Source organism: Aquarana catesbeiana, linkage group LG08 (genome assembly GCF_042186555.1).
Source record: "Aquarana catesbeiana isolate 2022-GZ linkage group LG08, ASM4218655v1, whole genome shotgun sequence".
NCBI lineage: Eukaryota > Metazoa > Chordata > Amphibia > Anura > Ranidae > Aquarana > Aquarana catesbeiana.
Window position 1 is genome coordinate 233,423,112 of NC_133331.1, and position 25,971 is coordinate 233,449,082.

General features: G+C 41.5%; 1 protein-coding gene across 2 annotated transcripts in view; it reads left to right on the forward strand.

Moving 5' to 3' along the window:
• CXCL12 (C-X-C motif chemokine ligand 12) overlaps positions 1-25,971 on the forward strand; it is a 143,726-nt gene that overhangs the window by 95,932 nt on the left and 21,823 nt on the right. The window contains exon 4 of one of the 2 annotated variants that reach the window (XM_073596955.1): positions 9,294-9,432. The exons of the other annotated variant lie outside the window; for it this stretch is intronic. Within the exon in view, the coding sequence (XP_073453056.1) occupies positions 9,294-9,336 (43 nt within the window). The 3' untranslated portion in view covers positions 9,337-9,432. Of the gene's footprint in view, positions 1-9,293; positions 9,433-25,971 lie in introns of those variants that run through there. 2 annotated transcript variants of the gene reach the window in all.

Genomic DNA, 25,971 nt, shown 5'->3' on the forward strand with positions numbered 1-25,971 from the left:
TTTTTTTATTTTATATATATTTTTTTTTTTTACACTTTTTTTTGTAACTGTAACTTTTATAACTGTAAACGGTTCGAGGTTCGGGTCTCTCAAAATGCGATGGCATCTTGGGAGACTGTGAAAGTGTGCCTAGTCTGTGCAATGCTGTACCCTAAGCTAATACTCAACTAGTGTATGGTAGCATTAAAAACATTCACCAATGCAAAGACCAGGATTGTCAGGACAGGAGGGACAATAATAGCAGGTGTCACGCCTATATCCACACTTGCTGCAGACACGGCATCTTTTTGGGGGGGTTCGTTGGGTAGGGGTACTCGGGAGGACATAAAGAAAATGCCTCTCATGCAGCCGACTGCATTTGGTTGGGGATGTGAATGAGGGAAGTACGGGTGCTGCAAAAGTGGTGAGTTCCCAATTAGGATTGGCGAATGCAGCAGGAAGGGCATTATGGGCACAACGGGCCTGTGTTTGTCTTCTTCTTGGTGGCAGCGGGACACTACTTGTGCTTGCCACCTCACCAGCTTGAACTGCACTTATGGGACTCGTCATGTCACCAAGTGTTACTGCAGTGCTGGTTTGACTACGACCGGGGTGTACTATGCTGCTGGTGCTTGCCAGTTCACCAAAACGCTACCAAAAAAACTGTTAGTGATCGCAGGGATCAGGCCTGACTCTGCGAACGCTGCAGTTATGCGTTTAGTGTTTTGTAAGTGACAGTGATCGATTGACACTGCACTTGGGTGGGCTGGGCTGGGCTGGGCCGGGCGGAGGGGCAAAACGCAGGTGCTAGCAGGTATCTGGGCTGATCCCGCAAACACTGCGTTTTTGGGAACCCTAAACTGCTGGGGACGCTAGTATAGATCTGATCGGATCAGATATTGATCCGTTCAGATACTATACCACTAAGGGAGGTGTACGGTGCATGCGTGGGTGTTGGCGCTACTGGCACTAACCTGATGCTGCCTGGGGCTGGTGCTTGCCAGTTCACCAAAACGCTACCAAAAAAACTGTTAGCGCTTGCAGGTATCAGGCCTGACTCTGCGAACGCTGCAGTTATGCGTTTAGTGTTTTGTAAGTGACAGTGATTGATCAATACTGCACTTGGGTGGGCTGGGCTGGGCTGGGCTGGGCAGAGGGGCAAAGCGCAGGTGCTAGCAGATATCTGGGCTGATCCCGCTAACACTGCGTTTTTGGGAACCCTAAACTGCTGGGGACGCTAGTATAGATCTGATCGGATTAGATATTGATCCGTTCAGATACTATACCACTAAGGGAGGTGTATGCTGCGTGCATGGGTGTTAGCAGTACTGGCGCTAACCTGACGCTGCCTGGGGCGACGCAGACCCTATCTGACCCTAAAACCTAAGTTAAATCACCGCCTGGCAATCAGGGGGCTAAACCTTTATTCGGTAATAAACGGCGGTTGCCCTGACACTATAAAAAATAAACTAACTAACCAGTGTCACCCATAACAGTTATACGGTGATCACTGGTGAAAGGGTTAACTAGGGGGCAATCAAGGGGTTAAAACCTTTATTAGGTAGTATATGGGGGTCCCTGACGCTATAAAAAACTGACGGCGAACCTATATATTTACCTCTCTAACTAGCGTCACCAGTGACACTACAACCCCTGGCAAAAATGATGGAATCACCAGTCCCTGAGGATGTTCCTTCAGTTGTTTATTGTTGTAAAAAAACAGCAGATGACAGACATAGTCAAAAACTAAAGGCATTTCAAATGGCAACTTTCTGGCTTTAAGAAACACTAAAAGAAATCAAGAAAAATAATTGTGGTGGCCAGTAACAGTTAGATTTATAGAACAAGCACAGGGAATAAATTATGGAATCACTCAATTCTGAGGAAAAAATGATGGAATCATGAAAAACAAACAAACAAAATAACACTCCAACACATCACTAGTACTTTGTTGCACCACCCCTGGCTTTTATAACTGCTTGCAGTCTCTGAGGCATTGACTTAATGAGTGATAAACAGTACTCTTTATCAATCTGGCTCCAGCCTTCTCTTATTGCTGTTGCCAAATCATCTTTGCAAGTTGGAGCCTTGTCATGGACCATTTTCTTTAACTTCCACCACAGATTTTCAATTGGATTGAGATCCGGACTGTTTGCAGGCCATGACATTGACCTTATGTGTCTTTCTTCAAGGAATTTTTTCACAGTTTTTGCTCTATGGCAAGATGCATTATCATCTTGATAAATGATTTCATCATCCCCAAACATCCTTGTAAACCTGTGCATTTATTGAAGATTTCATGACAGCCATCTCCCCAGTGCCTTTACCTGACATGCAGCCCCATATCATAATTGACTGTGGAAATTTGCGTGTTTTCTTCAGACAGTCGTCTGCATAAATCTCATTGGAATGACACCAAACAAAAGTTCCAGCATCATCACCTTGCCCAATGCAGATTTGAGATTCATCACTGAATATGACTTTCATCCAATCATCCACAGTCCACGATTACCTTTCCTTAGCCCATTGTAACCTTGTTTTTTTGTGTTTAGCTGTTAGAGATGGCTTTCTTTTAGCTTTTCTGTATGTAAATCCCATTTCCTTTAGGCGGTTTCTTGCAGTTCGGTCACAGATGTTGACTCTAGTTTCCTCCCATTTGTTCCTCATTTGTTTTGTTGTACATTTTCTGTTTTCAAGGCATATTGCTTTAAGTTTTCTGTCTTGACGCTTTGATGTCTTCCTTGGTCTACCAGTATTCTTGCCTTTAACCACCTTCCCGTGTTGTTTGTATTTGGTTCATGTTTTAGACACAGCCGACTGTGAACAACCAACATCTTGTGCAACACTGCGTGATGATTTACCCTCTTTACCTACATACTAACAAGCAGATTTAATCTGATGCAGGTGTTAGTGTTTGTAATGAAAATTTACAGGGTGATTCCATAATTTTTTCCTCAGAATTGAGTGATTCCATAATTTATTCCCTGTGCTTGTTCTATAAATCTAACTGTTACTGACCACCACAATTATTTTTCACGATTTAGTGTTTCTTAAAGACAGAAAGTTGCAATCTGAAATGCCTTTAGTTTTTGGCCATGTCTGTGATCTGCTTTTTTTCTACAACAATAAACAACTGAAGGAACATCCTCAGGGACTGGTGATTCCATAATTTTTGCCAGGGTTTGTAATACAGCGATCAGAAAAACGATCGCTTAGTGACACTGGTGACGGGGGGTGATCACAGGGTTAAAACTTTATTAGACCTAAAGGGGGCTAACACTAACTGCCCTACCACACTAATGCCCCGTACACACGGTCGGACTTTGGTCGGACATTCCGACAACAAAATCCTAGGATTTTTTCCGACGGATGTTGGCTCAAACTTGTCTTGCATACACACGGTCACACAAAGTTGTCGGAAAATCCGATCGTTCTGAACGCGGTGACGTAAAACACGTACGTCGGGACTATAAACAGGGCAGTGGCCAATAGCTTTCATCTCTTTATTTATTCTGAGCATGCGTGGCACTTTGTCCGTCGGATTTGTGTACACACGATCGGAATTTCCAACAACGGATTTTGTTGTCGGAAAATTTTATCTCCTGCTCTCCAACTTTGTGTGTCGGAAAATCCAATGGAAAATGTCCGATGGAGCCCACACACGGTCGGAATTTCCGACAACACGCTCCGATCGGACATTTTCCAACGGAAAATCCGACTGCGTGTACGGGGCATTCCTGTCACAAACTGACACCAATGCAGTAATCAGAAAAAAAATCTGCTTGGTGTCACTGTGACAGGGGGGGTGATTAGGGGGTGATCAGGGGGTGATCGGGGGTGATGGGGGTGTAAAGTATGCCTGGTGTGTTTTACTGTGATGTGTTGTGTTGTGCACTTACTCGGATGTCTTCTCTCCTCGGCGCCGGTACGGGAAATACCGAGCCAAGGAGCGATGACATCACTTCCTCTGCCGCTGTTTACTATATAGCAGCAGAGGAAGATTCTCATTCATTGGGAGCGATCGCGAGGGGGTGGCCACGAATAAGGGGTCTCCCCCTAAGCCCGGATCACTTCCCTAACGAAGCTGACCACCTCGGGCACCGGGGGGGGCGCGATGCGCCCCCCCGCCCGCGGGAGGCAGATCACGTACCAGGTATGTGATTTTGCCTGCCCGTGCCATTCTGCCGCAGTATATCTGCGTTAGGCGGTCGGCAAGTGGTTAAAAGATAGGAGTTGCAGTACAAAAACTCCAAGGCAAATATATAAAAATTGCTGTAATAGTCCTTGCAAGGAAAAATGGACATACAGGTCAGTTTATAATCCAATTGCGCATATGCAGAATGTGTGCGTGCAATGGGGAGCTCCTTCAGCTGTGACAGACCCACTGGCGGTTACCTCAGAGCGGGGTCCTATTTATAATAAGCCCCGCCTCTAGAATTTTCCAATTGCATCACGTGACCTTCTGGGAATTTCCCAGAGGTCACGTGATGCATATCCCAATCTCCTGAATCCCGTTTTAAACCTATTTCAATTTTTGCATATTTAGCCACTTGCCTACTGGGCATTTAAAGTGGTTGTAAACCCTTACAGATCACTTTGACCTACAGGTAAGCCTAAATTAAGGCTTACCTGTAGGTACAAGAAATATCCCCTAAACCTAACATGTTTTAGGAGATATTTGCAAAAAGCAGGCACCGCTGTCTCTACAGCTTCCTCTTTAAAACCTCCTCCTGACCAGACCAATTTTCAGCTTTCAGTGCTCTCACACTTTGAATGAGAATTACTCAGTTATGTAATACTGTACCCAAATTAATTTTTTGTCCTTTTTTTCATACAAATAGAACTATCTTTTGGTGGTATTTGATCACCTCTGAGTTTTTTATTTTTTGCGCTATAAATGAAAAAAGACCGGAAATTTTGAAAAAAAACGCATTTTTCTTTGTTTCTGTGATAAAATTTTGCAAATTATACATTTTTCTTCAGAAATTTTGGCCACAATTTATACTGTTGCATATCTTTGGTAAAAATAACCAAAATTAGTGGATATTATTTGGTCTTTGTGAAAGTTAGAGAGTTTACAAGCTGTGGTGCAAATCATAAAAAATTGATCACACCTGATGTACTGGTGGCCTATCTCATTTCTTGCAACCCTAACAAGCCAGGAAAGTACAAATACCCCCAAATGACCCCTTTTTTGAAAGTAGACATTCCAAGGTGTTTAGTAAGATGCATGGTGAGGTTTTTGATGTTGTCATTTTTTTCCCACAATTCTTTGCAAAATTAAGATTTTTTTTCCCCACAAAATTGTCATTGTAATAGGTTATTTCTCTCACTTGACATGTGTATACCACAAACGACACCCCAAAATACATTCTGCTACTCCTCCTGAGTATTACGATACCACATGTGTGGGACTTTTTCACAGCCTAGCCACATGGAGAGGCCAAACATGCAGGGAGCGCCATCATCTGTTCTAGTAGCATAAATTACACATCTAACTTGTTGACTACCTATTACACTTTTGAAGGCCCTGGAGCACCAGGACAATGACATGTGACACTGATGTGGCACTGATACGTGGCACTGATGGCACATGACACTAATACGAGGCACTGATGACACGTGAAACTGATGACAGATGGCACCAATATGTGGCACTGATGACACGTGACACTGATGTGGCACTGATGACAGATGGCACTAATACGTGGCACTGATGACAGATGACACTAATACGTGGCACTGATGACAGATGGCACTAATACGTGGCACTGATGACAGATGGCACTAATACTTGGCACTGATGACACGTGACACTGATGTGGCACTGATGACAGATGGCACTAATATGTGCCACTGATGACACGTGACACTGATGACAGATGGCACCAATATGTGGCACTGATGACACGTGACACTGATGTGGCACTGATGACAGATGGCACTAATACATGGTACTGATGACAGATGACACTAATACGTGGCACTGATGACAGATGACACTAATATGTGGCACTGATGACATGTGACACTGATGTGGCACTGATGACAGATGGCACTGATCACACGTGACACTGATGACAGATGGCACTGATACGTGGCACTGATGACAAGTGACACTGATAACAGAGGGCACGTGACACTGACAGGTGGCACTGATGACAGATGGCACTGATACGTGGCACTGATGACACATGACACTAATAACAGGTGACACGTGACACTGACAGGTGGCACTGGGGACAGGTGGCACTGACAGGCGGCACTGGGGACAGATGGCACTGATAGGTGGCACTGGGGACAGATGGCACTGACAGGTGGCACTGGGGACAGATGGCACTGATAGGTGGCACTGGGGACAGGTGGCACTGGGGACAGATGGCACTGTGGGCATGTGTGTGTTTGTGTTCACACGCACAGTTCACGCTGCAGCTGTAGATCTCTGCGGTCTCTGTGTGAGAGGGAGAGTCGGCAATGAGAGATGAACTCATATGTTTACATATGAGACCATCTCCCATTGGACACTCCGATCGAGTGCTAAATGGCCGCTGTGTTTGGCCATTTAGCATGATCTGTGATTGGCCTTGTCCAAGGGACATGGCCAACACAGATTTCCCCTGATGCGGGCCCGCAGCGGTGCACAGGGGGGATGTAAACAGGAGGACGTCCACGCCCTCCCGGCAATTGAGCGCCGCGCTGTAGCTGTCTTTCGGCTATAGTGCGGGCGCCAGGTGGTTAAAGTGGTATTACCATATAAATTATGTGAACATATACATGTATATATATTTTTTAAAAATTATGAAAGGGAGGGCAACCGCATGCCCATGTTGTCATGCCCATATGCTTATGCCCTCCTTCTCATGGGATTGCAGATTGCACTTTCTCCCTTTGTAATCTAGCTTAAATTTACCAAATAAATAACACAGACACCATTGAGTGGCAAAATTATGGCCGCGGCACATTTATTGGTTTTAAATACATTTTTCAATGAATAACAACTTCATATAAATATATTTTTTATTTATAGATTTCCTTAAACTTTATTCATCTGCAAAATATAACTTTGCTCAGCCATAAAACGACTCGAGCACAAATCTCACAAATCATAAATACCAGTCCCCAACCACCGGACTTGCATCTTCAAGTCCGGCCCCACCCAAAAACCGCGGCCAACTCAATACTAGTCTGTAATCCTAAATTAAAGATATCCAGCCCTACCTCAAATAAGTGCACTCCATCTGATCTGTATAAGCCAGTAAAGCCTCCTTCAAGATCTAGGTGTCTGTATGAAAATCCACCTATATTAGGCATACATTTTTCCATTGTTTTATTCTACGTCTATTTTTTTTCAAATTTTTAAGGTTAGGATTATTTAACGACAAAAGTCAAGGAAAATTTTCTGAAAAAATGACTCTAGTATTTGGGGATGACATATTGAAACTGTGTAAATCCTGCTTCATTTTATACATGAGATCCAGGGTACTGAATTTACCCACATGATTCCCCCCAAAGTGGATGATTACAATATCAGGAGTTGGCCAAACTTCAAACAACCTGCAAATATAAAAAGACAAATTAGTTCAGAGGAGACCCCGGATGCCTTTCCAGAATACTTGAAAATTAGCATAATCCAAGGACAGAATGGAAGTGTAGCAACGTAGTAGGGATCTTTTAAACGCCCAGTAAATAAATGAGTGTCCTAGGATCCAAAAATTTCTTCTATCACCTGGAATTTAAAAAGAAAGGTCAGGTCTCACATAAATTTTAAAACATTGAGATTCCCATCTGCCCAACCTTTGTATAATGGAGTCGTCAAGTCCCATTCTTGCAGCCTCGGTAGCTGCCCCGATATGAAAAGAATTGGACATAACTCTCAAGTGTATTAATCCTAACCCCTTCATGCAACCTTTCAAAGCAAAATTAAACTGGTACCTGGTCATAAGAGAACTATATGCATGAAGAAGAAATTGATCACCCGCCTGAGGCCTAAATTGAATGTAATTCTTTACCAGGACTAATGGGCATATCATTTTTCACCACATGTATGTAGACTAATCCACTTACATCTACCGATCCTATACAGTAAAACCTTGGTTTTAGAGTAACTTGGTTTGAGAGCGTTTTGCAAGACAAGCAAAATGTTTTAATAAATTTTGCCTTGATATACAAGCAATGTCTTGATATAAGAATAGCGTCATGTCACAACTGAGTATAAAAAAGAAGAGAGGAGCCTCTAAGTGTGGCAATATGGTTACATTTAATGAAGGTACAACATTTAGCGACTTATTGCTACACTTAGAGGTGCCTCTCTTCTCTTTTACACCCTGTAAAATAATGCTTTGATATACAAGTGCTTTGGATTACAAGCATGTTTCTGGAACGAATTATGCTTGAAAACCAAGGTTTTACTGTATGTCTTAGGCAATGGGATAAACAATTTAATCCCTGCATCCAAGACTTCCACATGCTGTAGCAAAAGACCAGCATGAGCTAATTTATTATTTGGAAGCAGTTCTGAGGTTCCTAATGCTCCAAAAAAGGCTAATACAAACACACCTTAAATAACTTAAATTCAAATTTTGAGAAACAAACTTCTGAAGTAATCATACAAATCTTTTTCAATAACTAAATTGAAATAGGTCTCCTATTATCAGTGGTATAATGGCTCTTCCTGTAACCTTTCAGAGCTTGTTGTATAGAGAAAAAAGATGTACAACTAGGCAGACCTTGCATTTTTAGAAAAAATTATACTCCTTCCAGAGTGTTAGCAATAAGACGGTAAGACACCTCTTTATGCATTAAGGAACATAAGAATGCTAATATTACCTGTTCTGAAGGAGAATCAAAACGGAAATTAAAATCTAGCAAAATTAACCCATTTGTTCCATGCAGCAGTATATTCTGCCCATGTGCTATTTGCGACTGACTTTTTTATATAGTCTGTAATGATTTCTAGATTAAATCCCAAAGGTACTCCTGGCATGTTATCCCCTCCAAGTCAGCGTTGGGTAGTAACTGACGGAATCTTGAAATCTGAAATCGAGCTAGAGTATCCTTTATTTGATTCTCCTTTCCCGGCAGATGTTTAGCTTTTAACCATATGTTATGATGTCAACATACCAAATGTCTAAGTAATGTAATCACTAATAACGATTTTGACGATAAGCAATTCACTGTGTACAATATACCTTTATTATCAGTTTGTATTAGAATCCTTTTATTGGCAAATTGCTTACTCCAAATTTCAAGAGCCACTACTAATGGAAATAACTCTAAAAGAATGTTCTTAGTAGCATTTAATTTTACCCATCTAGAAGGCCACTTACCGAAGCACCAATGCGTCTTCCATACTGCTGAGAAGCCACAAGACCCCGTCGCATTTGTAAAAAACTCAAAATCTGCAGAAAATATGAAATTGTCTTGGAAAAAAGAGCGACCATTATAGCTGTCAAAAAACTTTAACCACACTACTAAATCTTCTTTTAGCTGAGAAGCTGGCCTAACACAAACGGGGATGTGATGTCTGAGATGGCCAGATAAAGTAGACATGAAAAGGCCCTGCCCACTGGCATTATGCGAGATGCAAAGGCTAATAAACCTAATAATGACTGTAGTTCTTTTAATAAAACTTTCTTTTTAAAAAAACCCAGATATTATGAATTTTAATTAATCTGTTTTGTAAAAAGGTAATCTAAATTCTAAATTAACTGTGTCAATACTAATACCTAAAAAATTAATTGAAGATGTGGGAAGCACTGTTTTTTCAGCTGCCAAGGAAAACCAAAGTATTCAGCAATCTTACCAAAAAAAAGCTGAAGCATGAGATAACATAGGATAGGATTCCTTCATATCCAGACTCAAATGTTACTACCCATTCCAAAAAAACGTAGCAAATTTTTCGAAATAGGCACAAGATATTGAGCAGCCTATAGGTAGGCACATATCATAATAAAAGTTATTTTCAAAATGAACACCTAACGAATTATATGCTTCTGGAACGATTGGTAATTGGTAAAGCCGTCTTTATATCCATCTTGGCTAACAAAGCTGCCTTACTGATTTTTCTGATTTTAAAAACTGCTTCTTCAAATGTGTAATATGAAACTGAAGACAAACTTTCTTCCATCTCATCATTTAAAGATGCCCCTTTTGGGTATGACAGGAGGTGTATAAGCCTGTACGAGTTGTGTTCCTTTTTTGGGATAATACCGGCAAGATCCTAAAGTTGATAAATGGAGGATTTTTAAAAGGACCCTCTATATGGCCTTCCGAGACCTCTTTATTTAATTTTTATTTCACGATAAGAGGCAATAGATTACCCGACTTTAAATTTTCAACCATATTACAACCACTACCACTGAATATGGGCAATGGGAAACCATGTAAAAATCCATTAATTTAAATTTTGGTTGTCTCCTGGTCTGGATAAATTTACAACCATTGAAGCATTCTTGCTAATCTCACTGGTGTGCGTGCTTTTTGCAGTATGTTCTCTCTGTCCTTGAAAATTACCCCTTTTGAAACACTTAGCTAATGGGTGTGTACCTGAACATTGTGAACATTCATGCCTATATTTACAGGCATTACCCCATCTGCATTATGTCTCATTAGTTGCATAGCAGAAACCTTTTTTGTATGGAGAGATAAAAGACGTTGGTGCTGGCTTGAAAAAAGTTCATTTTTGTGGCAATATTAAACTAAGCCACAGCCCCCACGTCTTTCATACCCCACTTTAAAGATGGATAAATAGACAGTTTTTGTCTGAATGATTCGTCGTAATTATACCATCCTAATCCTCCAAAATTCTTGTATGCCTCCAATACATGTTCTAGGTGATGAAAAAGTCTGCAACAGAATTCTGGGTGCTTTTCACCCAGAACGTTTGCATAAATTGTGAATGACAGAAGCCAGTTATGAAAAGATCTTGCTTCTAGTCTATGCCTATCATCTTTACTTTTTTCTTCAAGCTTTCTTTCAGATTTTGCTATAAAATGTTTGGAAAATGGCAATAGTGACAATATGTCTACAAACTCACCCTTCCAGATTTTTTCTTTTGTTTAATTGGAAAGATGATATCCCAGTGGCGAGATCTCACACAGTAGTACTTCTTTCATACATGTTTCAGGAACTGATGGAACAGACCGAGAAATGCTAGAGGAAACAGGGATTTCTACTACAGAATTTAAACAATTAGAGTTTGCCACATAATTATTGCTTCTTCCACTGTATTCATATTACTTGTATTACTAGACCATATTGCTGCATAATTAGGACTCTCATTCACATTTGCAGCCATTTTATTAGATAAGTTTGCAATGGATTCATTATTATTATTTAGTATGCTGTATAACTCTCCGTGAACTTTAAGTGGTGTTGGTGCACTGTTGTAAATAGGAACAGCTAAATGCTACTCGCTGTTTCCTCCGCTGGTCAACGAGGGTATTGGCTGCCTATGTTCTGACAGGCTGCTTTCACTGTTTACTTGCCTGGAGCTGTGACTAGCCTGTTGTCCAGCAATCACTCCTGTGACTGGAATCTCCTCATGTTCCCCACTATGAATGATTTGAGTGGATCTACCTCTGCCTCTTCTGGGTGGCGATGGTGATAGGACCCTCCACTTCTTCTTCTTCCTCTGGCTTGTTCGTATGTGACCAGCCTCTGCAGCCGCATCTACCAGTAATGTCTGCTGCAGCTCTGTAATACCCAGAGGTGGGGGCGGCCGGGTTGGCTGACCCCTGCGGCTCTAACTGCACTGTTTAAAGCTCTTGAGTGGCGATCTCCCTCTCCTCAGGTGATGAACGGGAGAACTTTCATTTCCTTCTGCTATTTCTTCCGCTCTCTGTCCCCGTCGTGTCTCTTCTTCTTCAGCCAATTGAAGGCACCGCTGTAGCCATTCTTCTCCCCCACTGCTACCTGCCCGCTCCAGCACTTGCCTCACTAGGGGCTCCTTCAGCTGTGACAGACCCACTGGCGGTTACTTCAGAGTGGGGTCCTATTTATAATAAGCCCCGCTTCTAGAATTTTCTAATTGCATCACGTATATCCCAGTCTCCTGAATCACGTTTTAAACCTATTTCAATTTTTGCATATTTAAAGTGGTATTACCCTATAAATGATGTGAATATATATATATATATATATATATATATATATATATATATATATTTTTTTTTATTTATTTAAATTATGAAAGGGAGGGCAACCGCATGCCCATGTTGTTGTGCCCATATGCTTGTGCCCTCCTTCTCAGGAGTGTGTAAGAGGAGGGTCAGGGTTGTGTTACACACAGAGTGCAGAGAGTAAGAGTATATAATGCAGGATTAGGAGTTTGTAATACACAAGTGCAAAGCCAAGAATGTGTACAGCAATAATAGGTAGGGTCAGTGGTCCATATTGCACAAAGTGCATGAGTCGGGGTATACAATGCAAAAAGTGCAAGGGTCAGAACTGTGTAATCTGCAGAGTGCAGGGCAAGGAGTATATATTGCACAAAGTGCCAGGGTTTGTAATGTAAAGATTGCAGAGGTCAGAAGTATATAACACTCCCAGTGGAGTGGTCAAGGACATGTAACACAGAGTTCAGGAGTCAGGGATGTGCAAAATCCCCCCCCCCCACAAGCAATACTCTTTCCTACTTTAGGAGGGTATTACCCTCTCAGCAAAAATCCTACCTCCACCCTAAACTAAATCCAGTATGAATCTGTACACTTGTCCCCAAACACAAATTTCCTCTGCAAGACAAAACTCTCCCCAATAAATAAATTGCAGAAATACCTCCCAGTACAAATCCCTTCTCTGCTGAAATGACTTTGCCCTGGACAAGTCCCCCCAACGCAAGTATTCACCCCCACAAAATCTCTTCACCCTGAACAAGTCTCCACCTCCCTAAAAATCTCTCCTTCCAGTAGAAGTCTTTATTCCCTCAAAAAAATTCTCTCCTAACAGTACAAGTCTTCATCTCCCCCCAACCTCTCACGCCAAATCTCTTCTCGCAGGACAAGTCTTCATTCCTGCTTCCATGGGAGCGGCTGGCTCAGGCTCTCAGCGGCACACTGAGAGGCTCAGCCAGCTACAAGTCCAGCATCTGGGTGGATCCTGACATTACTGTCGGGATACATCCAAAGACTTGAGCGGCTCTATGACATCAGCCGATAGCGGGCTTTAGCCCATTGTCAGCTGAATCTGGGTCACAGGAGTGCAGAAATAAGTGTATTCCTTTGACCCAGAGGAGAAGTATGGCCAAAAAACTTTAGCCATACTTCTCTTTTAAATCAGTTTTTGGGAGCGATGGTAAGAATTATGCCTGTCAAAGGGTTGCTGAAAAATAATAAACAACAACAATAAAGTATCATGGGGTTACAATCTGGGGTTGCATGTGTAGTCATGCTATTGGCCACCCTATTTGGTTGCACATCCCTTGGAAATAATAACTGAAATCAATGGCTTCCTGTAACTATCCATGAGTTTCTTACACCTCTGGACACTGGAATTTTGAACCACTCTTCTTTCGTCAACTGCCCCAGGTCTCTCAGATTGGAAGGGCTCCTTTTCCCAACTGCTGTTTTGACATCTCTCCACAGATGCTCTATGGGATTTAGATCTGGACTCACTGCTGGCCAGTTCAATACTCTCCAGTGCAGTGTCTTAAACCATTTCGGGGTGCTTTTTGACATGTGCTTTGGGTCATTGCCCTGCTGTAAGACCCATGACATTTGAAGGAGACCCAACTTTCCTTCAATGTTTTTTATTAAAGTATTCAGAAAATATCACAAAAGCAGACAATATAATGAAAACATACACCAAAGTCTTCTAAGGAACAATCAATATAGATGAACATGCGTTTATCAGGTAAAGAAACTAGTTCCTTTAACAAGTGAAAATTACTATTAGCAAGTTGAATTTACTGTATCTTGGTAAAGAATGCAGGTTCCAGCTAAACAGTCACATAAGTGGAGTATACTTGCAATGCTCAAATATGTCCAGATCAAAGAGTATCATAGAGCATTATAACCAATAAAGAGAAATCAAAGCAGAAAATGGAAGAATGAAACAGAGGAGAAAAGGAGAAATGCATGGGAGAATGAGAATTAGGCACCAGACAGCATTATAGTGCATGATAATATTAAAATGAAAAATGTGACAGCGCTGCATCAACTGATTAATAAATGTAAATACTGACAATATCAATAATCCTGTGCGTACCGTGATAAATTGAACATAAATGTCCAATAATGTTGAAAATAATAACGTGCACAATGGAATAATAAATAATGATGTGTACAATGAAACATGCAAAAAAAAAATAAAGTTCAAAAAACAAAGTGAAAATCTCCTCTGTTGACACACGAAGAGATGCAGAGTATTTCTCTACTCCACACAGCCTCTACACGTGGCTTCATCTGGAGGAATGAGGAATATTACACTATTGGAGGCACTTTTTTCTTTTCATGTATTATTGAAACCATCGTTGGTCACTGTGGATCTTTCTTTGGATCTGAGTTGGAATTAACACAGTGGGAGGTATCTCTATCAGTCATATACCATTCTCTGGGTTCATGAAGGTCTAACTTAAAACCAGCAAGGAGCAGTGGAGTTCCCTTTGGGTTGGAAGGATTGTTGCACATTGTGCAAGATGTGTTTGACCCCCTCAGGGTCTTGCAAGGAGGTGAGCGACTACTGTATGTGGTGGCGGGAGCACTTTTTCACTTAGAGGCTGTGTGAAGTAGAGAAATACTCTGCATCTCTTCGTGTGTCAACAGAGGAGATTTTCACTTTGTTTTTTGGACATTATTTTGTTTTTGTTTTTTTTTTGTTTTTTGCATGTTTCATTGTGCACGTCAATAATTATTTTTCCATTGTGCATGTTATTATTTTAAACATTATTGGACATTGATGTTTAATTTATCACGGTATGCACAGATTATTGATATTGTTAATATTTATATTAGAAAAAAGTGATCTTGCGCATTTAAATCTAATCACACATAGTGTAAAATAACAAATAAGATTACATGAATCATAACTATCAAATAAATGAAATAAATAAGTGAATAATCACATAGATCAATGATATATAAATAATCAAAAAATCAAGTGCTCAATATAAGTGCAATAAGGGTACAAGTTCATGAAGTAAACAGATGACTGGCTCTGTCCTGGCCATGCAGGATGATAAGGTGACTCAGTGTGGGAATAAATAAACAGATTGGCCAAAGTTCATACAGGTCCTCATGGGAAATTTTCAAATAACTTTAGGCTCTCAGAACTCTCACCTTAATAATAATTAGAATAGGCATCATGATAGAGTATCTGTTTCTGGATCTGTATATCGCATCACTGTATTCTCCAAAACATTCTCATCCGCTCATCCCGGCTTTAATACATTCCTCTCCACTCTTAATACAGCACACTAACCTGGTATAGAATGTGCCACCAAGGCACAACAGCCCGGTGGGGGAGAGAGGGAGAAAAAGAAAGCCTCCAATAGTGTAGTACGTTAGGTGATAAAATGATATTTTATTAGGGGGCTTCAGGGTGGTCTCTTACATATAAAACTTTAAAAACAAGCGAGTACAGCTGGAACGGCGTTTAGAGCGCCTCCTTACTTGACTTGACCGGTTTACGATCTGGCTACAGTAATCTTAGCACCCAGCAAAATAAAGTGAATGAGTTTCTGGAGGCGGTTTGGAGCATCCATCCGGCTTACTATTCAGTAAGGCGTTCTTGGGTGTTTTTGTCAGAGCAAGACCCGTTACCCTGAAAGATCCTGTTCCAGAAGCCCCAAATGCGGGGGTATTCCCTTTCCCACCAAGTGTGGAAAAAGGAGCCCATGAGACCACACCCTCTGAAACATAAAGGGGACAAGCCCAGAAAAATCTTAGCCAGATGGGTGGGCACATGGTACCAACGTGTGAATAATTTGACACTTACCTCAGTGAGACACACATTTACAATCCCCTTAAAGGGTTTCTGGAAGGGTGTGAACCAAGTGTCAGCCTCCCATTTGACCTCCACATTCCCAGCTCAGTGCATAACAGGGTTTCTTAGAGTTTTCTGCCAGTGAGGCATAGATCAAATATATTCCTCCCCTCTTATCCATGATCCCTAAGCACCACTGTTCATATACAGTGGTTCTTGGTGGGTCTGGTTTTGATTTCCAAAGAGAGAGAGAGAATAAAATGTTGGATTTGGTGTAGTCTGAATATCTCAGATGGAAGCATGTCAAGTTTACTGATGCAATGGCTTGCTGTCAAGGGTCCCATAGAGGATAGGAAATGACAGATCCTGAACAGACCCTTATTCATCCACCATTGAAACACCTGTATATCCTGGCCAGGGGGAAATCGGAGATTATGAAAGAGATGTGCATCGAATGAGAGTGTGGGGGCTAGAACCGGGGGCCTATTTTTAGAGGGGAGCCAAACCAAGTAATCTATGGTATGAATAGGTACAGCTTGTCTCAATGTCTACCCAGTGTGGTATACAGGCATACCCCACTTTTAAGTACGCAATGGGGTTTATTTACTAAAGCTAGAATGTGCAAAATCAGGCTCACTTCTGCATAGAAACCAATGAGATTCCAGGTTTTATTACCAAAGCTTAATTGAACAAGCTGGGGTTAGAAGCTCATTGGTTTCTATACAGAAGTGAGCCTGATTTTGCACTTTCTAGCTTTAGTAAATAAACCCCATTGTGTACTTAAAAGTGGGGTATGCCTGTACTTCCCTGTGAGTAAATGACTGAAAACTGTGCTAGTTGAGCTGCTTGGAAATACCTCCAGAGGATGGGTAACTTCAGTCCCCCTTGATTACGTCTTCTGAATAAGATGCTTCTAGGACATGGAATCCTTTATTGCCCCAGATAAATCATATTATCTAAGATTGGAACTTATGGTGGGGTTTCTGGATTGGAGTCAGAAGGGAACGAAACAGGTATAGAATCTGATGTAGGAGGGTCATTTTGACATGATTAAACCTTCCCAGCCAGGAGAGGCCCCCACGTGCTCAGTTAGATAAGTCCGCACCCAATCTTTTATACAGGGGGGGACAGTTAACATTATAAAGTTGATCAATGCAGGCTGCCAGGTTGACACCCAAGTTGGAGATAGAGGTGGTACTCCAAGTGAATGAAAAGTGTTTTTTAAGCCGTTTGACCAAGGGGCCGGGGTATTGATATTTAATGCACTAGATTTGGCCATGTTAACTTATAGACCTGAAACCCTCCCAAAATCCTGCAAATGTTTAAAGCTATTCAGAGTAGAGATGAGAGGAGATGCGGATGGGAGGAGAGCATCGATAGCTTCAAGAAACTATTAGATAAGCACCTGAATGACCGCAACATACAGGGATATACAATGTAATACTGACACATAATCACACATAGGGTGGACTTGATGGACTTCTGTCTTTTTTCAACCTCACCTACTATATAACTATATAACTATGTGACAAATAGGAGCAGATCATCTGCAAAGGCACATTTATGAATGCAGGGACCACATTTTACCCCATGTATAACAGGGGGATTTCTGATTGTTATGGCCAGAGTTTCAATTACAATAGCAAAAATTATAGGGGATAGGGGGTATCCCTGTCTGGTACCTTTGTATATAGGTAGGAGATCCGAATAGTGGCCTTACAGTTTAACCTGGGCACTCGGGTTAGAGTACAAAGCTTGTAGGATCTTAAAAAAATGGGGTCCAAACCCCCATCTGTCCAAAACTTCAAACAGACAAGACCAATCTACCATATCAAAGGCTTTTGTATATCTACCGAGATTAAAAACCCTTCCTGGAATATAACATCCACTGTTCTATGTTTTTGAATGCTGACAGTCTATTGGCCATGATTTTGGTTAACATTTTTAGATCATTGAAATCATTGAAACATCAAAGAGATTGGCCTGTAATTGCTTACATATGTGTGGTCTTTTCCGGTTTGGGGATTACAGAAATATATGCCTGATTTGCGGCACTATCCAGAGTGCACCCCCCCCCCCAAGGGAGTTGAAAAAATGCATCAAATTGCGGGGCGAGAGTGGAAGTGAAGGTTTGGTGATAACAGGGCGCAAACCCATCAGGGCCCGGAGCCGAACCCTTCTTGAGATTCTTAATAACCTCCAAGACTTCTGAAATCATGAAACACTGCCACGATTCCTTGCGGGTTCTGCGTAAGTGTTCCCGTGGAATTGTGTAATTTAGAAAAGGAGAAAAATCGGGGACGGCGTGTCAACTTCGCAACCAATTTGGGACCTATATTGTCTTTTTGAAGGTAAAAACGAGCACTTGACCACCATAGGTTTTTTCGCTTTAGTGGTCAGGGCTAAATTTAGGGAAATTCTGACTCGATTCCAATAGGGATCGTGACCTAGGAGTGGGGTTAGGTTATGATTTTTAGAAAGTTTGTGGAATTCTCATTCCAACTTCTCTATGTCAGCTCGTCGTTCACATTTAAGTTTGGGGATATTTGAATAATCTTTCCCCTAATTACTGCTTTATGAGCAGCCCAGAGAGTTTCAGATGAGACCTCCCCATTGTCATTAACTTGAAAGTATTCCCCAATTTATTTATTCAGCATGGTGCATTGGACAGGGTCACTTAATAGACATTGATTTAAATGCCAACTAAACATGGCTTTAGGGTCATACAACCATCGAATGGTCAGACAATGGGGAGTCCCTGATGAACAACTTAGTAACAAAGGGAATGGTGGTGGCCACATTAAAGATGTGGTCTATTCTCACGAAAGTTTGGTAAGGGATTTTGGAGGGGCTTAAATTCCCTCCAAATATCCACCAACCAATGGGAGTGTAAAAGTTTAGTAATCTTCAAACTTTGCTTAGATCTTGCCCTGATTTATCTTGCACCTCACCCAGTGCAACATTGAGCCCCCCCCATTATAACCATGCTCACTAAATTAGGGCAAAGGGAGGCAATCGTGGAAGAGAAAAAAAGTGCTTGGCCGTGATTTGGGGCATAATGAGACAAATGTAAACAGGATCCCAACCAAAGACCCTGATAGGAGTATGTATCTGCCATTGGGGCCCTTGATTTCCTGCTTTGGTGAGAAGGTGGTCTTTTTAGAGAAGAATATCTCCACCCCTTTAGTCTAGTCCTCCGCATTGACTAAGTAGAATTGGAGAAATTTAGGGTGACTAAATTTAGAGTTATAATGTTTAGGGAAGGGAGTTTCTTGTAAGAGGAGCACCTCTATCTGTTGGGAATGTGAGTGTTGGAAAAATGTACGGCATTTTAATAGAGAATTTAGACCCTGTACCTTGTTAGAAGCGATAGGTGCAGAGTTTCCTTCGATTGGGGCCATGGATCAGAGAGGATAGTAAAAGTGTCACTGAGCAGAGACCTACCTTCCACCAGATGCACTCAGCCAAGAATGACCAAAACCGTGTAGGAGAGGGGCCAGTACCCCTGTGCCACACACCCATGGGAACAGTTATGCCTGTTCCCACTCTAACACGTTTCAACAAAAACATCCACCTGTGTGGCAGACTAGCATCTACCACTACATGAACCAACATTCAAAGTTTAGAGGCAGAGGAAGGAGCACTACGTCTGCTCTGGCCCAGCTCAATTTAGGGGGAGGACCCTTCTTTAGGGAGTTAAAGGTTACTGTGAGGATATGATAAATTCCCCCTCCAAGCCCCACCCCCCCCAGAGTGTCCTTCATTCAGTGGAATCTGAATGGGAAGAGAAACCTCCAACTGGGATACTGCCCCCCCCCCCAAAAGGCCTCAGAACGAAGAACCTGCAATGTAAAACAAGGAAACTATTGCTATCTTTCCTATAAAAATAATTTTTGTTGAATAACTAGTACCCAACTTACTTTAACTTCCAGAAAACCATCAAGTTAGAAAATCTCCAAGTTAGGAGACCCAACTTTCTAACATTGGGCCCTACACTGCATCCTAGAATTCTTTGGCAATATTCAGATTTTATAATACCATGCACACAGTGAAGACATCCAGTGCCTGATGCAGCAAAGCAACCTCAAAACATCAGTGAATATCCACAATGTTTGACTGAAGGGACTGTATTCTTTTCTCTAAAGGCCACATTTCTTTTTCTGAAAACAGTAGACTGATGAGCTTTACCAAAAAGCTGTCATTTTATTTCATTTGTCCACAGCACATTCTCCCGAAAGGATTTTGACTTCCTCAGGTAAGTTTTGGCAAACTCCAAACTGGCTTTTTTATGTTTTTGTGTCAGCAGTCTATGTTGTCCCCTTTTGCGTGCTGCCTCACTGAAAAGACTACAGCGTGCCATCCTGACATCACTGGGGGAGGTGCTCCTACACTTCATAGAAAGCTCAGGCATTGCAATCTTCACAGATGTCCCGACATGACTCCGCCCACTCCCCCTCATGATTGGCCCGTGAAGCCCCACCCACACCACCTAGGTCCCGCCTTTGCCTCCCCTATACCCGCCCACTGATCTGTGTCTATGCAGGCTTGTCCCTTCTGCTTGGCCTTTCTTCTGTCAAGATGAGAACAGGCAGATAAGCACACAGATTAGAATAGAAAAGAATAGAAAAATCTGTCTGCAAACTAACCTGCAGTTAAAAACTTTAAAAACAGCATTTTTACAGCAGCACATACCTTGTGATGACTTGTACTGTTTTACATAGCACAAACCCAGCTATTGATTGGCAGATGGGCGTGTGTTAGACTGAGCATGATAGAAGGCACAAGGACTCATGGGAATTGTAGTTCCATGTGGGAGATGCAGATTCTAGCACAGTGGAAGGAAATGACATGCTAGCTCTGCTGAACTTCTCCTACCATCACTAGCATTATACAGCAAAGGAGGACTGGCGGAGGGGATTAGAGACCCCAATCACAGCTATATGGTAGGAAAATAATCATTTCAGTTATTTTGTTTATTACTATGTATAACTTTCAGGTATTTATATGAGGATTTACTAAAATGTGTATGGTGCCTTTAGTTGTACTTTAAGATTGTCCATGCTTTTCAACAATTTTTGTTCTCAAATCCTAAGACAATTCTTTGCTGCTGTTTCTCTTCTCAATCCCCTGTGTGACACACAGTAACACACAACAGAAAATTTTTCACCATTTTAACTGGTTGCCGGTATGATTTCTATATTGTCAGCACCTGTTAATTGATACAGGTGAGTTTAATTACAAATTACAGGAGCATCACAAACTTGGAATGCAAGAAAAATTTTTCACCATTTTAACTGGTTGCCGGTATGATTTCTATATTGTCAGCACCTGTTAATTGATACAGGTGAGTTTAATTACAAATTACAGGAGCATCACAAACTTGGAATGCAAAATTTCTTACAATTTTGAGAAGGTGCCAATAATTTTAGCCAATCCATTTTTGGAGTTTTGCATGGAATGTGTCAGATTTTAATTTTTGTTTCTTCACTTTTTCGTGTCATAGTGCCATACCAATACAAACAAAAGAAGTAAACATAAGAATGCCTAAACATTTGTAATTGCAACAATTTTCTGAGCGAAGTGGTGCATTATCCGACAGAAATATATATTTTTGGCCATGCCTGTATGTATTCATACCTATTAAGTATTATAATCATTTAATATACATTGCCTTGCAAAGGTATTCACCCCCCTTGGCTTTTTACCTATTTTGTTACATTACAGCCTTTAGTTCAATGTTTTTTAATCTGATATATATGTGATGGATCAGAACACAATAGTCTAAGTTGGTGAAGTAAAATTAGAAAAATATATACATAAAACTATTTTTCAGAAATAAAAAACTGACTATTGGCATGTGCGTATGTATTCACCCCCTTTGTTAGGAAGCCCATAAAAAGCTCTGGTGCAACCAATTACCTTCAGAAGTCACATAATTAGTGAAATGATGTCCACCTGTGTGCAATCTAAGTGTCACATGATCTGTCATTACATATGCACACCTTTTTGAAAGGCCCCAGAGGCTGCAATACCTAAGCAAGAGGCACCACTAACCAAACACTGCCACGAAGACCAAGGAACTCTCCAAACAAGTAAGGGACAATGTTGTTGAAAAGTACAAGTCAGGGTTAGGTTATAAAAAAATATCCAAATCTTTGATGATCCCTAGGAGCACCATCAAATCTATCATAACCAAATGGAAAGAACATGGCACAACAGCAAACCTGCCAAGAGACGGCCACACACCAAAAGAGTTGCAGAGTTCCACAGCAAAAACTGAAGTATCTGTACATAACCATGGGTTAGTGACTGGGACTTAATGGAAAGAGACACCTTGCCCACATCCCTGTATATAGATACACAATGGGAAATTTCCTCTTGGTGGGACTTTGAAGGGCAGGAGTCTCAAAACAATGTATCAACAAGGTATGGATAATAATTACATATTTTATTTATCAAAAAGTTAAAAAGGACATGACAATCGATAAAAGAACAAAGAAAAAGCGGATGCTAAGATTCCAATGAATATCTGTACATAGGACGACAATAAGCCGTACGCTCCATAGAGTTGGGCTTTGTGGTAGAGTGGCCAGAAGAAAGCCATTACTTTCAGCAAAAAACAAAATGGCACATTCGGAGTTTGCGAAAAGGCATGTGGGAGACTCCCAAAATGTATGGAGGAAGGTGCTCTGGTCTGATGAGACTAAAATTTAACTTTTTGGCCATCAAAGAAAACGCTATGTCTGGCACAAACCCAACACATCACCCAAAGAACAGTGAAACATGGTGACAGCATCATGCTGTGGGGATGTTTTTCAGCAGTCGGGACTGGGAAATTGGTCAGAGTTGGTGCTAAATACAGGGATATTGTTGAGCAAAATCTGTACCACTCTGTTTGTGATTTGAGGCTAGGACAGAGGTTCACCTACAAGCAGGACAATGACCCCAAACACACTGCTAAAGCAACACTTGAGTGGTTTAAGTGGAAACATGTAAATGTGTTGGAATGGCCTAGTCAAAGCCCAGACCTCAATCCAATAGAAAATCTGTGGTCAGACTTAAAGATTGCTGTTCACAAGCACAAACCATCCAACTTGAAGGAGCTGGAGCAGTTTTTCAAGGAGGAATGGGCAAACATCCCAGTGGTAAGATGTCGCAAGCTCATAGAGACTTATCCAAAGCGACTTGGAGCTGTGATAGCCGCAAAAGTTGGCTCTACAAAGTATTGACTTTAGGGGGGTGAATAGTTATGCACATTGACAGTTTCTGTTATTTTATCCTATTTGTTGTTTGCTTCACAATAATAAAAAGAAAATCTTCAAAGTTGTGGGCATGTTCTGTAAATTAAATGCTGCAAATCCTCAAACAATCCAATGTTAATTCCAGGTTGTGAGGCAACAAAACACGAAAAATGCCAAGGGGGTGAATACTTTTGCAAGGCACTGTAAGTGTGGCATGAAATGGTCATATGTTTATATGAAGTTGAAATTGTGATTGTTTTTATAACTGAAGTTTGTAAGTTAAAGGGACATTGCACCTTTATTTGGTTTTAATTTTGGTTATTACATCTAATCCCTTATATTGTAAAAGAGGCGCAGCATTTGTTCATGACTGTATGTGTACATCATTCATATTGACTCCTGTGCATAATTAGCCACAAAAAAAATGTCCCAGTGACATAAAAGTCCAAAGTAACACAAATCCAAAGAGAAAATAATCCTCAAAAGTGCTCTGCATCTGGAGAAACAGAGAGAAAGAGATATGCCACTGAGGATGACAGCATGTCACAAGACCTTCCACCAGAAAGATTTAAGAGGCTCCTTACCAGAGGGAGAGATTCCACACAGGGATCAGTAAGCTCCTTGGTGCTCAGCAGCTACTCATGTTATGATCTCCTTGGGAATGATCATCCATTCAGTCGTGGGTACATATGCAGAAGGGGAAATCCCACACAGGAACCAGTAAGGACCTTGCTGTTCAGCAGCCACTCCTGTTATGGTCTCCTTAAGAATCATCATTCATCCAGTCCTGGATGCACATGCTCCATACAAGGGTTTAAAATACAGAGGGAACCATCATAGTGCAGTAAGTTTGGCACATAGTTTTAATAACCTTCACGGCTAAGGGTAAAGCAAATATTAATACCTAAGCACAATTTTGCAACTTTGACATGTGTTAGTAAAACCGTACATATCATCACAACTTCTTTGTACATCCAGGTGGATTATACCATATTTTTCGCTCCATAAGACGCACCTGACCATAAGACGCACTTAGGTTTTAGAGGAGGAAAACAAGAAAAAAAAAATATTCTGAACCAAATGGTCTACTATATTTACCACTGCCCATGAAATGCAGCCTTGCCAGTGCCAATTAAATGCAACCTGACCAGTGCCAATTAAATGCAGCCTGACCCTTGCCAATTAAATGCAGCCTGACCAGTTCAAATTAAATGCAGCCTGACCTGTGCCATAAAATGCAGCCTGACCTGTGTCATACAATGCAGCCTGACCTGTGTCATACAATGCAGCCTAACCTGAGTCATACTTTGCAGCCTGATCTGTACCATACAATGCAGCCTAACCGTGCCTGGTGAGGACGTCATCAGAGCAGCCCAAGCTGGCGCTGTGGCCGCACTCCATTCGGCCTGCTCTGTCTTCTGTCTGTGACAGGTGACAGGCTCAGCCGGGAGATTGCCGGGCGCTTGTGTGAGACGGCTGCCCAGTATTCTAACATGGTGATGTCACGTGGTTCTGGTCTGTATTCGCTCCATAAGACGCACAGGCATTTCCCCCCATTTTTTGGGGAGAAAAAAGTGAGTCTTATGGAGCAAAAAATACCGTACCTTGTTCTTTTTCAGGCCAAATTGGGCTTTCATTTGGTAGTAAATGGTTATGGATATCTCCTGATTTTTCTATTATTATCAAAGGAAAACTGGCCCAAATTGTCCCTCGCCGGTGCTTCTGGCTCCTCCCTCCTGCACCCAGAGCAAGCAACTTGCAATGGCGGCACCCAAGCAGGCTCGCTCCCAAGCCACGGCTCTGCATGTTCATTTACACACAAAGCCGCAGCTCGACCCCACCCCCTCTCTCTCCTAATTGTCTCACTGCCCGTGATTGACAGCAGCAGGAGCCATTGGCTCTCACTGCTGTATCAGCCAATGAGAAGGGAGAGCCCCCAGAGAGCCGAGGTTCTCTTGCACATTGCTGGATCGCGATGGGGCTCAAGTAAGTATTAAGGGGGGCTGCTGCACAGAGAAGGTTGTAGCTGCTGCACAGAGTAGAGACTGTCCACGTAGCAAAATTTAAGTTCACCGGACTTAGAAAATTAGGTGAAGCTGGGTTTACTTTGAGTAACCTATGTATGCAAAGGAAATTAAAACACAAGCTGTTTATTTGAATGACTGAAGTAAACACAGCTTCATGTTGTTTACTAAGCTCAAAGAATATTCACTCTATGAAATGAAGTCTCTACTGCTTAAGTGAATCAACCCTACCGACTGGTTCACTTATATTTTAAATCAGAGAATCACACGTAGTGTCAACAGACATACAGTACCTATCAGCAGAATGCATATGTCTGTAGCATCTGTATAAATCGACATGCAGATAAAATGTATCCTCTATAAACATGAAGAAATGTTTCATATATGACATAAGCCCCATACACACGATCTGATTATCGGACGAATGATCGTCCGTTTTTGTTTGCATGCTAATCTCACGTCGAATCTGATTAGTTTACTAAAGTCCCGAAAATTCCTGTACGACAGAATAAAAATTCGGATGTGATGTCATGTGTTTTAATGCATTTGTATTGCATTTTCGAACGATAGCAGTACCGATTAAACGAAAGTCGTACGATCTGGCATCGTATGAAAAAATTTTCCGTGCATTTCCGATAGAATAATATCAGATGAACCGTCCTGATCGGCTCTCAAAAGCTCTGTACTAACGATCCGATTATCGTACGATCAATTCGAATGCGGCATTTTTCGTACGATTTTCGGATCGTGTGTATGGGGCATTAGTGATTGTAAAAATAGAATTGTTTCTATAAGCTGTGTCTAGCTAT